Source organism: Peromyscus eremicus, chromosome 7, assembly GCF_949786415.1.
Source record: "Peromyscus eremicus chromosome 7, PerEre_H2_v1, whole genome shotgun sequence".
NCBI lineage: Eukaryota > Metazoa > Chordata > Mammalia > Rodentia > Cricetidae > Peromyscus > Peromyscus eremicus.
Window position 1 is genome coordinate 14,487,436 of NC_081422.1, and position 17,639 is coordinate 14,505,074.

Here is a 17,639-nt window from a genome sequence, read left to right on the forward strand (position 1 = left end):
CCTACATGTGGATGAATACATAGAAAATTAGAATGAAATTATTTCGAAGGCGCAGCAGACTGTGAGGTAGACACACTCCCCAAATATAGCTTAAGAAAGCAAGCTGTTATGTAAATAAAGAATGCCAGAATTTTGTTGGTTTTTTACTTTTTTGAGACAGGGTTTCTCTGTCCTGGAACTTGCTCTATAAACCAAGCTGGCCTCGAACCCGTAGATCTGCCTGCCTCTGCCTCCTGAATGCTGGGATTAAAGGCATGCTGTATCATACCAGGCTAAATATATGGTTTTAAGTAACTGTCCGGTATCTAACAGCTGGGACAAGAATTACCTCCAATCACAAACAGTATGAAATGTTACTTGTATTCCACATAAGTATTTTGGGAACTGTTTATATAATTTGCTAGTTTCCAGGCTTTGGGCTGGTATCTAAAAGTACACAAAAATTCAGTTAGGTTTGTGAGAGAAAAGGTGGCAACTAATGATTAAAGTAACTAAATTATTTTCAAATTTCAATTTTCCCCACCCTATCTCAATTTTGACAGCCAATTGAAGTTTGACAAGTAGAAGTTGATGCATCATTTATCTCTTTGTCAATTTGATTAATCTTCCAAAATTAAAATTAGCATCTTGATTCAGTCAGCATTTAATAAGCAACTATTACATGACACACATTGCACAAACTCCTGAGGATGTGATACTTGCCATTACAAGACCTATAATGGACTGATAAGGTAATCATTGGATAAATTATTTCATATAACAAGTTCTAAGAAAAAGCAGTATTACCTCCAATATGACCGCCGCCGATACCCTATCAGGCGGCATCTGCAGTCTGAGTCCTGAAAATCCATTGTAAAAAGTGTGATTGGCTAGCTCCAGAGTCTTCGGCCTTTGATTACTATGGAATCTGCAAGCATTCAGAATTTCTGCTCCATTAAGTGTATCACAGAAGGCTACTGTTAAGTAATGCTTTCTAATAATTAGCATCTTGGCAGATATTTGCATTTTGCAAAGAACATGTAAAAGACCAATACTATTGATATTTGCTAACTTTTTCTAAGAATTTTTCTTTAAAGCTAAATATGAATATAAAAAAACGTTTTCTATTGGAAACCAATCTCTCCATAAAACTATTTGATCTACTCATTTGGTGAGCCTCCAAAATATACTGCTTTCCCATTCATCAAGTTGAATGCTTTTATATAAATATTTTTTTCTTCCTCTTCTCACATTTTAGAAGCATCCTTACAACTCCAAAATCAAGTCACTTCAACTAGTTTATGTCTAATCTTTTGAAAAATGATTAAATATAGCTAGGTGTTGTGGCACACACTTCTAATCCCAAAACTAAAGAGGCTGAGGAGATTTACCTCAAAAACTTGGAAGACATCTTGTACTAAGTAATGAACTCCAAGCTAGCCTGAAATACATAGGCCCTGTTTTTAAAACAAAAACAAACAAACCAGTGTGAAATGTGTACCAATAAAACAATATATATAGCATATTTATCTTAATAATATTTTAATAATTAAGTGTTAGAAAGGGTTTAGTGACTAGATATTTGTCACATCCACATTCTCAACAGTGGCTATATCAGAAATTCCACCTTTAAGGTTTAGCCTTATTCTAAATGCCCTCTTTATAAACACAAGCATTAAACCATTAAAGATATCACAAGGTAACACTACTACAGAAACGGTCATAGGCTATATGATATGGCCATCGAGACAGCAATGCTTACTTTCCAAAAAGCAAGTGTTGAGTACCTTGAGTACTGTATTCACGAGAAGAGAGGCATTCCAGTTGAGCATTTCTAAGATTCTGGGCACAATTTTCATTACAAATAGAAATTGACATGCTATAGTGTTAGCATACTGATCTATATAGAGAAACCTGTGGGACAGATGATAGATGAAATAAAGGTAGTGAGAAAAGACTAGCAAAGAGGAGAAGAAATTTAGAGAAAAAGCAGAAACCATGATTGGATGGTTTTCTTCTGATGTCACAATTACTCTACTCAACAATAAATGTAGAAATTAGGGAACAGCCACCTATTTCAAGTGGAGGTGAAGGTCTCTGCCTCAGCTCCTGTCAAGCCAACATTCCAGTTAGAATACTGGTAAGTTACAAACACTGGCCTTTAACTCAGATTTTCCCACTTAGCATTGTTCATCTCTTACCATTAACATACACATTCTGTCTGTTACCCATGACACTTTGCCAGCATTGATCATCCTAGTGTCTTTTCTTTCTGTGTTCTCTACTTTCCTTCAGTAACCTTGGTGTCTCAGTGCTTCTACATCCTCTCTAAAAGGCTCTTTTTCTGGTATTTATTCGCATTTGATGATACCATTTTCTAGAAGCTAGCTAACAAGCCATTTTATCTTTCTACCATCCTTCATCAGAGTGTAGCATGAATCTTAAAAGGTCTTGCCAGCTGATCCTGTTTCCTCAGACTGGAAGCCTCTGAGTTCTCATCCAGAATGAATCTCAGTTGAACTGTTGCTCAAAAGTCTAAAAGCTTAACCAGCTCTAGTTCCTGGTTTTCATGCCTTATATACCTTTCTGCTTTCTGACATCACTTCCTGGAATTAAAGGTTTGAGTCACCATGCCTGTCTGTTTCCAGTATAGCTTTGAACCCACAGAGATCCAGACAGATCTCTGCCTTCAGAATGCTAGGATTAAAGGCATGTGTGCCACCATTTTCTGGCCTCTATATCTAGTAACTGTTCCGTTCTCTGACCCCAGATAAGTTTATTAGGGTACACAATATTTTGGGGAACACAATATCACCACATCAGAGGTCGGAAGTGAAAAAGGCGTTTGGTCTGCTGCCTTGCTCTGCTCTGCAACATCTTTTGAAATCTCCTTCATACATTTGCTTCATGTCAGGATCCTTCCTGCCAGCTGAGCACCTACTACCCTGTTCCCTGGTAGTAACGACTGTCCTTTAAATTTTATGTCCAACACATCTTTGACCTCAGTTTTTCATATTATTTCCTCAGTTTTTTTACATCCCACACACAAACTTTCAGAAGACTATAATGATTCTGCAATCCAAACACAACTGCTTTCCACCTTCACCACACACACACACACACACACACACACACACACACACACACACGCACACTACTTAAGGTAGAGTTCTTCCTAAAGCAACAGTCAGATCACTCCAAAGCCTCCCCTTTAAACTTAAAAACAAAGTTCAGACTTGGGATAGTGGTCACCAAAGTCCATGTGATCTAGTTTTAAATTCCACCTCCCTTCACGGGAAACCTTCATCAAGGAGAAAAATGTAAAACCAACACATGTAGACTAGGCAACCACATATCAACAGATCACTAGCATCACAAAGAAACTACTGAAGGCCCAGTGGTGCCATGATTTCCTGGTGATGGTGTCAGTCTTCATGTCTTCTAGTGAAAGACACAGTGTGACATGGTAAATGGCCTAGAGAGTCCCCAGCTATCTTTAACAGTATTTCCCAGGGATCCCCCAACAAAAGACAAAATAGGAAGAGAGTAGCTAATAATTTTATAATGAAGACGATTGTTGGAAAAGTTAAATAATTCTGTGCTTTTATTCCATTGCGTTAAAAAGTCTTTATTAAATAGTTACTCTTGGTGACCAACTAGATTGGCTGAGAACAGCCCACTTCATTTAATAAGAGTATAAACCTTGTCCTCACAGACACAATAATCACACCCCATTTTCTTTTTTTTTTTTTTTTAAATAAAGATTTATATATTTACTATGTATTCAGTGTTCTGCCTGCACGTCTGCCTGCAGGCCAAAAGAGGGCACCAGATCTCATTACAGATGGTTGTGAGCCACCATGTGGCTGCTGGGAACTGAACTTAGAATTTCTGGAAGTACTCAGGGCTCTTAAACCATTGAGCCACTGAGGCATCTCTGCAGCCCCACTCCCCATTTTCTTAAACTGCATTGTCAATAATAGGATTCAGGGTTAATTCTGTGCTTAAGTCATAAACTACCTGAGAAAGACTTGCTAGTTCTTTTCAGTATATACTATCTCCTGTGAAGAATTCTTTGTTTGTTTGTTTGTTTTTGAGACAGGATTTCGCTGTGTAGTTTTGGTGCCTGTTCTGGATCTTGCTCTATAGGCCTGCCTGGCCTTGAACTCACAGTGATCCTGGCTCAGCCTCCCAAGTGCTGGGATTAAAGGTGTGAGTCACCACCACCCGACTTTTAATTATTTATTTATTTATTTATTATTTATTTATCTTTCCATTTATTTTTTTGAAAAAGTCTTTTTTTCTCGAAAACAGACAGGCTTGTATAACAGCAAATATGTAAAGTTACTTTTCTGATGATTAGATGATCAATTTATAACAGACTCTGAGTTTGACCTTGAAATGGAGGTGACAGGTTAAGGGAAGGAAGAGTAAGAGGGTCATGGTGGAATCCAACTAACTGGGGAGCAGCTGATTCAATCGATGCTTTCTGACCCTTACAAAGAACAAATCTGTTCCAAGATATTATTATAAGCTCCAAAATATATAATCTATCATCAACAAATTAAATACATAGATTTTTTTAAAAAAAATTAGTATATACTAATTATGAAAGAGTGAATTTCCTGGTGATATTTGAAATCATGGATTAGTCAGGGTTCTCTCAAGGGACAGAACTGATAAAATGACTGTACAATTAAGAGGAAACTTATTAGAGTGTATACTGAAGATGTGGTTTGAGTAGCCCAACAATGGCTGTCTCACAAACAGAAGGCTGAGAATCCAGTAGTTGTTCGGTCCATGAGGCTGGATGTCTCTTCAGTCCAAATATAGTCTTGCAGTCTTGAAGGATTCCTGGAAAGCTGCTTGTCTTCAGTCTATATGGGAATCCTGATGAAGTTTGATTTAATATTGGCCACAGCAACAAAATAGACAAAATTCCCAGCATGAGTGAGGGCAAGCCAGCAAAAAGAAGAAGTATCTTCCATGTCCTTTTGTGTGGGCTCCACCAGAAGGTATGGCTCAGTGTTAGAGTGAATCTTCCTCCTTCAAATCAGCTGAGTGATATGAAAATTTCTTACTCAGCCTGGTATGGGGGTGCACACCTTTGATCCCAGCACACGGGAGCCAGAGGCAGGTAGATCTCTGAGAAATGGAGGACCAACTTGATCTACATAGTAAGTTTCAGGACAGCCAGAGCTACATAATAGAGAGGCCCTGTTTCAGAGAGAGAAAGAGAGGGAGGGAGGGAATTCCTTACTGGAGTGCCCAGAGGCTTAGATTTAGATGAACCAAGATTAGCCGCCACAATAAGTTTCTTTGCATTTATTAACATGTGGAAGCGTTCATGATGGGGTGTTCATGAAGAGCCCTGCTTCATCCATAGCAGAACAGCAAAAGAGCCATGAGGGCTAAAACACCCCTCAGGGTGTATCCAGTGGGCTAGGGAAGGAGATTGTATAAGTTAATTGAATCAGACTAACACGTAAACACTCCACCTTAGGGTGGGGCTTTCAGATCTGTATATAAAGGCTTCAGAACTGCAAGATGTGCTCAGTTCAGAGTCACTACTGCTGTCTAGAGAGTCCAGGAGACACAGCACCCCTGAAGCAGAGAGCAGACTTTCTGGCAAGCATTGTTGAGACCAGAGCATCTGGAGGTGAGTTGAAATCCTGACTTTATATTTCTTTCTCAGATTTCAAGTTTTCTCAAATAGATGTATTGAACAGAGTTAATAAAGAGGACACCAGCTGGTGGTGGCAGTGAATGCCTTTAATCCCAGCACTCAGGAGGCAGAGGCAGGTGGATCTCTGTGAGTTGGAGGCCAGCCTGGTCTACAGAGTGAGTTCCAGGACAGCCAGGACTCTTTCACAGAGAAGCTATGTCTCAGAAAATAAATAAATAGACAGACAGACAGACAGACAGATAGATAGATAAGTATTTAGAGCACCGTTATTTTCAGTTTCCTGTTGAACTACAGAATTTTGATCTATCATTTTAAAATTTAAAATGAATGTGATTTTTCTGTCTCCTTTATGTTTCTTGTGATCCTAAATTTTGAATGTATGGATATATGTAGTTCTATTTTTAGTATGGGATCTGAACTTAGTGCACATTATAGCATTCATAAAATGCAATGTGTATAAAACCTTCCACAGTATAAGAAGCTATAGTCTTGTGTCTCATGTTTTAAAAAGCTTTTTAAAAATAATATGTTATTAGTGCATTATGACACATTCAGTTAGTAATATTATACATTTGCTGAGCTGCTAGTGCTGGAGACTCAGCTCATTAATAACTTGCCTAGCACACGTTTTTGTTCTATCCCTGGCACTAAGAAAATATCAAAACAAATAATTGAAACCACTCAGTTTTACTGGTGCCTACTTGGGAGCTTTAGGCAGGAGGATCCTGAGTGAGAAGGCAGCCTATGGTTAATAATGTTGATTTTGACACAATTTAAAAAGTTCAAGGTAAGCTTTCTATTTAGATCCAGCTGATCTTATCAATTTTCTTTGCAGAGAGTTTTTAAATGATGGATGGTTTTTATCTTTATTTCTACTTTATTATATTTTGTTTGGTTTTTTTTTTTTTTTTTTTTTTTTTTTTTGGTTTTTCGAGACAGGGTTCCTCTGTGTAGCTTTGTGCCTTTCCTGTACTTTAATATATTTTAAAACAACTCTCAGTGTTATTCTCAAGTATTCAGAAGTTTACTCTCAAGATTTCTCCTTTGAGAGGATTGGGCTCCCCAAGGATGAGCCCTCTTACTGGCTGCTCAACTCAGAGTGTTTAGCCCTGAAACTATATATACACAAACAACAACTAAAGGCTCAGAAGATTACATGCAATTTGGCTTAGGTAAGGTTCAGAGCACATTTTTGAAAAAATTAGGAGAATACTCAGAGTGATCTGTTGAACCACATTCCAGAGAAATTACACTACAAAGGACAATATTGGTGAGAAACTAGCAACCGTCAGAGCTGTTGCCACGTAATCGAGTTCTGGGTTCCAGATACTTGTGTATGTAGAAAGAGGAGCCAAATAAAACTGCAAATGTGGTAATGCAATGCTTGTTTGAAACCTATGCAAGATGATGCAGCATAGAGCTCTTACTCCTGGACACAGAGTCCTGGAGACTATATAAATCCATCATTTATTACAGAGTCACATTCAAACCATGAAAATGCCACAGTTGGATGTCTAGGGAGTTCAGTGTCTTGTCTCCTGTTTTCAGCTCATTTGCTTGTAAGTGATGAACAGCTTGGCTCTATCCAGACAGCAGTCAGATTCAGTGTGAAAGTCCTTTTCTTCTTAGTCATTTAGTCTTATTGTTTTGCCTTTTTATTCCATCCCCACTGGGCCCTCTTGTCGACTTCTTCTTCTCCTTCTTCTTCTTCTTCTTCTTCTTCTTCTTCTTCTTCTTCTTCTTCTTCTTCTTCTTCTTCTGTCATCTAAGCTTCCCCAGCCTGGTCTTTATTTCATTCACATTTATTTATTTATTTGTTTGTTTTATGTTTGTTTGATTGAGTATCACTGTATAACCCTTATTGTCCTAGAATTTGATCTGTACACCAGACTGCCCCTGAATTTACACAGATTTGCTTCCTGGTGCTGAGAATAAAGGTGTACCCCACCATGCCCAGCTTCACTACCACATTTTTCAGGCAAGCTCTGCTAATATTTGGAAAAGGAGGCCAAAGATGCTAATACCTTTCAAAAGGAGAAATAATTGCCTTACATTGTTAATAGTAAATTAATTGTATAAGTAACATTTTACAAGTGATACCTGATTTTTTCTGTAAATTCCAATTATGAAGTCTAACACTCATTTTATTTCTCTTCAGAAATACAGATTCATTCCAACTGTGGAATTCAGAAACTATCTACAAAGTTGTACGTGTTTGTCTAAGCAGTTCCAGCTACTGTTAAGGTGTTCGCACAACTGAGATATTATTAGTGGGCACAGAACCTAAGCTAGTGATGGCATCACTTGATAAAGATTATCCATGGTCCCAAGAAGACATTCTGAAGTTACTGGAATGCATCAAGAAAAATATCCCCTCAGATGACTCCAGATCATTCAAAAAAACCCAGGAAGACCTAGACTGGGGCAAAGTGGCTTTTAAACATTACTCAGGAAAAATGTGCAAACAAAAGTGGATGCAACTTTCTCATACTTTGAGGAAGTTCCGCACACTGTCAGAATTAGTGGTAGAAGCCAGTGAACATATGAAACAACAGCCCAAAAGGAAGAACCATCCTGACTTCCCCAAAAGACCCCTGACTGCCTATCTGCGCTTCTACAAGGAGCAGCGGGCTAAGTACTCTCGGCGCTATCCTGAATACAACAACTCGCAGCTGGCCAAACTCCTGGCTGAGAAATACAATCAGCTGCCAGGGGAGGTCAAGGAGAAATATATTCAGGACTTCCGGAAGGAGAAACGGGACTTTGAAGAAAAAGTGACTAAATTCAAGAGAAGCCATCCTGATGTAGAGCATAGTAAGAAATCTGTGGTGCGCAGGAGCCAGGAAACCAAAGTCCCTAAGAAATCACAAGGAGGTATGGAAAACGTGAAGTCTCCTCCAAAAACAGATCTTCCCAAAACATTACCCTCGGTGATGAAATTTCAGGGAGAACCCAAGAAACCCCCTATGAATGGATACCACAAATTTCACCAAGATATGTGGTCAAGTCAGGAGCTGCGCCATCTACCCTCGAGGGAGCGCTGGGTTGAGATTAGCAGAAGATGGCACAAAGTCCCAAAGAGCCAGAAAGAGCATTATAACAGCCAGGCTGAGGAGCTACAGAAACAATACCAGGTGGACATGGACCTCTGGCTCAATGGATTGTCATCTGAGGAGTACACCGCCTACAGAGAGGCAAAGGCCACCTATGGTAAGCGAAAGAACTTGGCCATGTCTGGAGGCAGAAGCCCCAAGCGTGGACGGACAGATCAGCAGTCCGCTTCAGCAGAGGAGCAGCAAAAAGGGCCTGGGGAAATGCAAGGGCTGCTGGCTCCTGGAACAGATTCCTCAGAGACTGTTCAGGGCGCTGATGGTGGCTCCCAGGTATCCAGGCAGAATATGATGGAAGATGGAGAAGAGGAAGACTCTGGCAGCTCCCCTGAAGACTCCAGCAGCTCCTCCGAGGACTCCAGCAGCTCCTCCGAGGACTCTAGCAGCTCCCCTGAAGACTCCAGCAGCTCCTCCGAGGACTCTAGCAGCTCCTCGGAGGACTCTAGCAGTACAGATGAACGTGAAGATGAAGATGAAGATGGCTGCGAGGTGGAGGCACAAGCCCCTGATCCCAGCACTGACGAGGTAGAGGCAGGCGGATCTCTCTCAAAAAAAAGAAAGAAAGATGAAGATGATGGACATCTCTCTTAGCGAAAACCTCAGATTTAGACTCCATTTTAGTCACTTTCATATCCTAAATGATTTTTTAAGACCCAAGGCATCCCTGACAGAGAGGGAACTGTCTTCTCTCTGCTTTTGTACTCCCTCGCTTTTTTTCTCCTACATCCTTCCTTACTAAATGCAAAGGAGTATGGTTTGGGGAGAAGGGAGTTTGCCATAGCACTGCCTTCATCAGGTGCATAGGCTTAGGAAGACACTCTTGTAAAAGCTACTATCATTTTATTCCAACAAACTATAGAACCAGTTTTACAAAATTAGGCACTTGTGTGTACAAGTGGTCAGTTAAATCTAAGACAGTTCTCTTAGTCCTTGCGATTCAGGATAAGTAGAAACACAGATAGATACAGATAAATACTCTATTCTCTGAACTTATCTGATGTCTTTAATATATACATCAGCACCACACTACCGTCATTATTTTGGTTACTGGCATTTTAAATATATTTACTGTTACTTTATCGTTTTGCTTCTGAATAATCTAAGCTGTTTTCATGAATATTACCATTATAGAAATTGTTTAAGACCTTAGAGATTGTATATTTGTACCTAAATATTAATTGATTTCTTTTAACTTACACATAAATTGTAAAACTTGTACATATTAATAGATTACTAGGATATTTTTATAAATATTTACAATGTGTAATGTTTAAATCGGTTAAATATATGTATCTCTTCAATTATTTGTCATTTATTTAAGGTGAAATTTGCTAAAATAATTTCTTTTGGAAATGTATAGCACATTATCATTCTTATCTTAGTGAATCACTGTTTATATGTTCTTGCATGAAAGATTGTTTTGATGCATAATTTGCAACCCATAATTTTGTACCTTTCTGATTTGCCCAAGCTTCTAAAGATGTTGGATCAGATGCAACAATATTAAAAGATAATAGTGATAAATTTGTGTCATTTTAAAACACTTAAGCTAAAACTTGCAGGATTTGCTATCATGAAACTGTTGATATATAAGTTTGAATTAAATTACAGCATATTGCCAGAAGTGTATATTTGCTTATACAATTAAACAATTTTAATGCATGATGCTTATTAATTTTGTCCTATCTTTAATCATGTAATGATAGACTTTTCTATAGCATAATCCTCACAGTTCTTTAAAGATACACAGAAAGTACTATTATTGCTTCTACTTTGGGGCCAAAAATAACAATGGCCTACTTAGGGGCCATCTTCTGCATGACTATGTAGTATCTCCCTGTCTCTTCTGGTTAGTTTTGTTTGAGGTCTATTTTGTCAGATATTAGCATAGCTACATCTGCTTGGCCTTGGGTGCATTTGCTTGGAATAACTGTTTCTATCCTTTGACCCTGAGAAGACTTCTGTCCTTGATGATAAGGTGTGTTTCTTGAATAAGCAGAAAAACCACAGTTTTCATATTATTCCTCAGTTTCTTTCACATCTCACACCCAAACCTTCAGAAGACTATAATGATTCTGCAATCCAAACACAACTGCTTTCCACCTTCACCACACACACACACACACACACACACACACACACACACACTACTTAAGGTAGTGTTCTTCCTAAAGCAACAGTCAGATCACTCCAAATCCTCCCTTTTAAACTTAAAAACAAAGTTCAGACTTGGGATAGTGGTCACCAAAGTCCATGTGATCTAGTTTTAAATTCCACCTCCCTTCACGGGAAACCTTCATCAAGGAGAAAAATGTAAAACCAACACATGTAGACTAAGCAATCCCATATCAACAGATCATTAGCATCACAAAGAAGCTACTGAAGGCCCAGTGGTGCCATGATTTCCTGGTGATGGTGTCAGTCTTCATGTCTTCTAGTGAAGGAGACATTGTGACATGGTAAATGGCCTAGAGAGTCCCCAGCTTTCTTTAACAGTATTTCCCAGGGATCCCCCAACAAAAGACAAAATAGGAAGAGAGTAGCTAATAATTTTATAATGGAGACGATTGTTGGAAAAGTTAAATAATTCTGTGCTTTTATTCCATTGCGTTAAAAAGTCTTTATTAAATAGTTACTCTTGGTGACCAACTAGATTGGCTGAGAACAGCCCATTTCATTTAATAAGAGTATAAACCTTGTCCTCACAGACACAATAATCACACCCCATTTTCTTTTTTTTTTTTTTAAAGTAAAGATTTATATATTTATTATGTATACAGTGTTCTGCCTGCACGTCTGCCTGCAGGCCAGAAGAGGGCACCAGATCTCATTACAGATGGTTGTGAGCTACCATGTGGCTGCTGGGAACTGAACTCACAACCGCTGGAAGTGCTCAGTGCTCTAAACCTTGAGCCACTGAGCCATCTCTTCAGCCCCACTTCCCCATTTTCCCCATTGTCAATAATAGGATTCAGGGTTAATTCTGTGCTAAGTCATAAACTACCTGAGAAAGACTTGCTAGTCCTTTTCAGTACGTACTATCTCCTGTGAAGAATTCCTTCTTCTTTTTTGTTTTTTGTTTTTTGTTTTTTTGAGACAGGATTTCTCTGTGTAGTTTTGGTGCCTGTTCAAGATTTTGCTCAGTAGGCCAGGCTGGCCTTGAACTCACAGTGATCCTGGCTCAGCCTCCTAAGTGCTGGGATTAAAGGTGTGAGTCACCACCCCCCAGCTTTTAATTACTTATTTATTTATTTATTTATCTATCTATCTCTCTTTCTATTTATTTATTTGAAAAACTCTTTTTTCTCAAAACCAGACAGGCTTGTCTAACAGCAAACATGTAAAGTTATTTTTCTGATGATTAGATGATCAATTTATAAGAGACTCTTAGTTTGACCTTGAAATGGAGGTGACAGGTTAAGGGAAGGAAGAGTAAGAGGATCATGGTGGAATCCAACTAACTGGGGAGCAGCTGATTCAATCGATGCTTTCTGACCCTTACAAAGAACAAATCTGTTCCAAGATATTATTATAAGCTCCAAAATATATAATCTATCATCAACAAATTAAATACATAGATTTAAAAAAAATAGTATATACTAATTATGGAAGAGTGAATTTCCTGGTGATATTTGAAATCATGGATTAGTCAGGGTTCTCTCAAGGGACAGAACTGATAAAATGACTGTACAATTAAGAGGAAACTTATTAGATTGTATACTGAAGATGTGGTTTGAGTAGCCCAACAATGGCTGTCTCACAAACAGAAGGCTGAGAATCCAGTAGTTGTTCAGTCCATGAGGCTGGATGTCTCTTCAGTCCAAATATGGCCTTGGAGTCTTGAAGGATTCCTGGAAAGCTGCTTGTCTTCAGTCTATATGGGAATCCTGATGAAGTTTGATTTAATATTGGCCACAGCAACAAAATAGACAAAATTCCCAGCATGAGTGAGGGCAAGCCAGCAAAAAGAAGAAGTATCTTCCATGTCCTTTTGTGTGGGCTCCACCAGAAGGTATGGCTCAGTGTTAGAGTGAATCTTCCTCCTTCAAATCAGCTGAGTGATATGAAAATTTCTTACTCAGCCTGGTATGGGGGTGCACACCTTTGATCCCAGCACACGGGAGCCAGAGGCAGTTAGATCTCTGTGAACTGGAGGGCCAACTTGGTCTACATAGTAAGTTTCAGGACAGCCAGAGCTACATAATAGAGAGACCCTGTTTCAGAGAGAGAAAGAGAGGGAGGGAGGGAATTCTTTACTGGAGTGCCCAGAAGCTTGGACTTTAGATGAACCAAGACTGGCTGCAACAATAACATTTATTAACATGTGGAAGTGTTCATGATGGAAGTGTTCATGAAGAGCCCTGCTTCATCCATAGCAGAACAGCAAAAGAGCCATGAGGGCTAAAACACCCCTCAGGGTGTATCTAGTGTGCTAAGGAAGGAGATTGTATAAGTTAATTGAATCAGGCTAACACATAAACACTCCACCTTAGGGTGGGGCTTTCAGACCTATATATAAAGGCTTCAGAACTACAAGATGTGCTCAGTTCAGAGTCACTACTGCTGTCTAGAGAGTCCAGGAGACACAGCACCCCTGAAGCAGAGAGCAGACTTTCTGGCAAGCATTGTTGAGACCAGAGCATCTGGAGGTGAGTTGAAATCCTGACTTTATATTTCTTTCTCAGATTTCAAGTTTTCTCAAATAGATGTATTGGACAGAGTTAATAAAGAGGACATCAGCTGGTGGTGGCAGTGAATGCCTTTAATCCCAGCACTCAGGAGGCAGAGGCAGGTGGATCTCTGTGAGTTGGAGGCCAGCCTGGTCTACAGAGTGAGTTCCAGGACAGCCAGGACTCTTTCACAGAGAAACTATGTCTCAGAAAATAAATAAACAAATAGATAGATAGATAGATAGATTGACAGACAGACAGACAGACAGATAGATAAATAAGTGTTTAGAGCACCGTTATTTTCTGTTTCCTGTTGAACTACAGAATTTTGATCTATCACTTCAAAATTTAAAATGAATGTGATTTTTCTGTCTCCTTTATGTTTCTTGTGATCCTAAATTTTGAATGTATGGATATATGTAGTTCTATTTTTAGTATGGGATCTGAACTTAGTGCACATTATAGCATTTATAAAATGCAATGTGTATAAAACCTTCCACAGTATAAGAAGCTATAGTCTTGTGTCTCATGTTTTAAAAAGCTTTTTAAAAATAATATGTTATTAGTGCATTATGACACATTCAGTTAGTAATATTATACATTTGCTGAGCTGCTAGTGCTGGAGACTCAGCTCATTAATAACTTGCCTAGCACACGTTTTTGTTCTATCCCTGGCACTAAGAAAATATCAAAACAAATAATTGAAACCACTCAGTTTTACTGTTGCCTACTTGGGAGCTTCAGGCAGGAGGATCCTGAGTGAGAAGGCAGCCTATGGTTAATAATGTTGATTTTGACACAATTTAAAAAGTTCAAGGTAAGCTTTCTATTTAGATCCAGCTGATCTTATCAATTTTCTTTGCAGAGAGTTTTTAAATGATGGATGGTTTTTATCTTTATTTCTACTTTATTATATTTTAAAACAACTCTCAGTGTTATTTTCAAGTATTCAGAAGTTTACTCTCAAGATTTCTCCTTTGAGAGGATTGGCCTCCCCCAAGGATGAGCCCTCTTATTGGCTGCTCAACTCAGAGTGTTTAGCCCTGAAACTATATATACACAAACAACAACTAAAGGCTCAGAAGATTACATGCAATTTGGCTTAGGTAAGGTTCAGAGCACATTTTTGAAAAAATTAGGAGAATGCTCAGAGTGATCTGTTGAACCACATTCCAGAGAAATTACGCTACAAAGGACAATATTGGTGAGAGACTAGCAACCGTCAGAGCTGTTGCCACGTAATCGAGTTCTGGGTTCCAGATACTTGTGTATGTAGAAAGAGTAGCCAAATAAAACTGCAAATGTGGTAATGCAATGCTTGTTTGAAACCTATGCAAGATGATGCAGCATAGAGCTCTTACTCCCGGACACAGAGTCCTGGAGACTATATAAATCCATCATTTATTACAGAGTCACATTCAAACCATGAAAATGCCACAGGTGGATGTCTAGGGAGTTCAGTGTCTTGTCTCCTGTTTTCAGCTCATTTGCTTGTAAGTGATGAACAGCTTGGCTCTATCCAGAGAGCAGTCAGATTCAGTGTGAAAGTCCTTTTCTTCTTAGTAATTCAGTCCTTTTGTTTTCGCTTTTTATTCCATCCCCACTGGGTCCTCTGTGGGGCGTTTACCCAACCACCCCTACAGTTCTCCAGAGTTTTCTTGAGTGGGAGCAGCAGGAAATATTAGATAGAAGGATGTATTGCGAAGATAAACAGATAGAAAATAAAGGATAGCCTCGAGAGGGCCTGGAACCTATTCCAATGAGCCCCAACTGTCTCTGCCCCAGGGTTTTTATAGAGACACCAAGGGGTGGAGCAAAAGACCTCCTCCCCCAGCACAGCCAAGTGCAGACCATCTCAGACACCTGCACTCAGGCCCATGGTCCTAATCATCCTCTATGTGGACCTGCTGGGTAAAGCCACGAGGAACCCGAGAACGGGCTCCCACAGGTCCCCCTTTCTTAATATATAAAAAAAATAATTATTAATGGCTTACAGCAATCTCCATAGCTGTTACACCTTCCAATATGGGAGTAGAGGATGATAAAGATGGCATTTCTCTTTTGAATAGGTCCAAGGTGACTACAGCAAAGTTAGCTTTCTCAAGCCCTTTCTAAACCAAAAATTCTTAAGGCGACTACAAACTTAAAGAATCCCTTAGCTTCATCGTTACCATTAACAGGTTAACATAAATATTGCTATACATAATCACAATTCTCTCAGTCTTATAACTCAAAGCAAACTCTTAACAGAACCATTTGAATTAGCATAAATGTTGTTATATATAGTTAACAATTTTCTCGGTCTTACAACTTTAACTCAATCATTTGAATTTTCTTGCTAACAGAACAAAGGAAAAACTTTGATGTATTCACATCAAACTTAAATATTCCTTAACTCCACAAAACCAGGGTGCATTAATATCAATAGGTTTCTGCAAACATAATTCAATCTCATAACTCCTCCTTTTCTTTATAATTTTTTAAACAAAATCTCAAACTTAGTTAGAAGAACCCAAACTTATACAATTCCTACAAACCCATATTGAAAAGCAATATTTTCAATCTAACCATTAACACTTTGAAAACTTTGCAAAACATCCAAAAGCAGTTTCTTAATAAAACTCTTTACACTTTAAAAGTAGTCTCTTAATAATACCCCATTTGCATTTTTTACTAACAAAAACATGACATTAATCCACTCAAACAACTTTTGAAATTAGACTAAGGAATATTATCTTTCCCCCTTTTCTTCATAATTTAAGCAAAATCTCAAGCCTAGTTAGAAAACCCAAACTTTTCCATTTAAACAGTTCCATTTATAACACAAAACCAGTTCTGTAAGTAATTTCATTTTTACATAGACAGTTCCACAAAACAATTCATGAATCACCAATTAATAAAGCACATATGCATATACAAAACTGCATTTTGATTCTAGGTAGAAATAATAAATTTCTTCATTTAAACAGTTCCATTTTTAACCCAATTCCAGCAAACAGTTCCTAGGTCATTACTTTGAATAAACTCAAAATTGTCCCATTGCAATGAAATCTCTTGTTTATTTCATTTCTTAAGTCTTAAAATTCAAATGATAAATTCTGGTACTAGCCTTCCAAATGAGAAATCCATAACCAAAATCTTTTTGTAATTTTATCTCATTTTAAGTTCAAAAAGTTCAAACAAATAAATTCTGGTATTAGGCTTTCACTTCAAAATATGAAGAGACGTTTTTCAACCAAAATTTTTTGCAGTTAACAATTTTTGTTCAAACAAGCGTCTCTGAACTTATTCTCAAGCCAGAGACCTTTTTAGGTACAGTAGTATTCTAAACCGCACCGTTTTTGATGTTAGCTCAGGTTTTTCGGTGTTGCGTCGATTTTCCACGGATCTCAGCTGAGGATTCCTTGTGCGGGTTCTCGCGTCCGCCATTCTTAGCTTCTTAGCGGCTTCTGGAGCTTTTGAAACCATTCAGACTGCCTACTTTGCAGTCTACTAGGACACTACCTTCTGTGTCTCAGGTTCTTTCACCACATACATTAAAAATAGACTCACACTTAACATTTACACTTTACAAACTCACATGTAACATTTTTTGCCTTGCAAAGCATTTAGACTCACATTCAACATTTACATTTTACAAACTCACATATAACGTATTAATATCTACTTATTTATACTCCTTAGGGAAACTATAGAACTACTTTAGCAAATATATTTCTTATTGCTTCTTATGTACTTATTTAAACTTACATTTACAACTAGCATCTTTACTTATTACAAGCTTATTACTACATGTCTTAAGACAACATTAGATACTTCTTGCAAGCTTATGTTCTTAAAGGAACTCTATAGATCTATTTTACAAACTTATATAGGGCTACCATTAGCATATATTTAACTTAGCAAACACCTAAATATTTCTTAACACAGATCTAACAAGAGATTTTTTACAAACTCACATATCTTAATTTCATCTTTTTCTACTTCTTACTCTTAATTATTATCACTATCTCTATTAGAAAGATTCTCTTAACTAGACAGGAATTACGTACATCATTTCTAAATTTTAGAGTTTATAGTCAGCTTTGCTATAAAGCACTGGGATTTAGTGAGTGTTGTTGTTATAGAATTGAGATAGTTGTTGCTAGGGGACTGTAACCTTCCCAGGACGAAGCCACACTCCAAAGTTGCCAG

General features: G+C 38.1%; 2 protein-coding genes across 4 annotated transcripts in view; one reads left to right on the forward strand and one right to left on the reverse strand.

Annotated features, from left to right (window-relative positions):
• Naalad2 (N-acetylated alpha-linked acidic dipeptidase 2) overlaps positions 1-1,949 on the reverse strand; it is a 59,520-nt gene extending 57,571 nt beyond the window's left edge. The window contains exons 1-2 of one of the 3 annotated variants that reach the window (XR_009380183.1): positions 1,742-1,949; positions 787-907 (exon numbers count right to left, since the gene is read on the reverse strand). Coding sequence is in view for 2 of the 3 variants with exons in the window: in XM_059267363.1 (XP_059123346.1) it covers positions 787-851 (65 nt within the window). In the remaining variant the exon portion in view is untranslated. The remainder of the gene's footprint in view (positions 1-786; positions 908-1,741) is intronic. The other 2 variants (XM_059267363.1, XM_059267362.1) reach the window with 2 other exon arrangements.
• Positions 1,950-2,066: 117 nt separating this feature from the next.
• On the forward strand, positions 2,067-14,687 carry LOC131914620 (upstream-binding factor 1-like protein 1). Its single transcript, XM_059267227.1, has 4 exons — positions 2,067-2,119; positions 5,483-5,638; positions 7,824-9,306; positions 14,622-14,687. The coding sequence occupies exons 3-4, from the start codon at positions 7,960-7,962 to the stop codon at positions 14,685-14,687; spliced, it is 1,413 nt and encodes a 470-aa protein (XP_059123210.1). The 5' UTR covers positions 2,067-2,119; positions 5,483-5,638; positions 7,824-7,959.
• Positions 14,688-17,639: the final 2,952 nt, after the last annotated feature.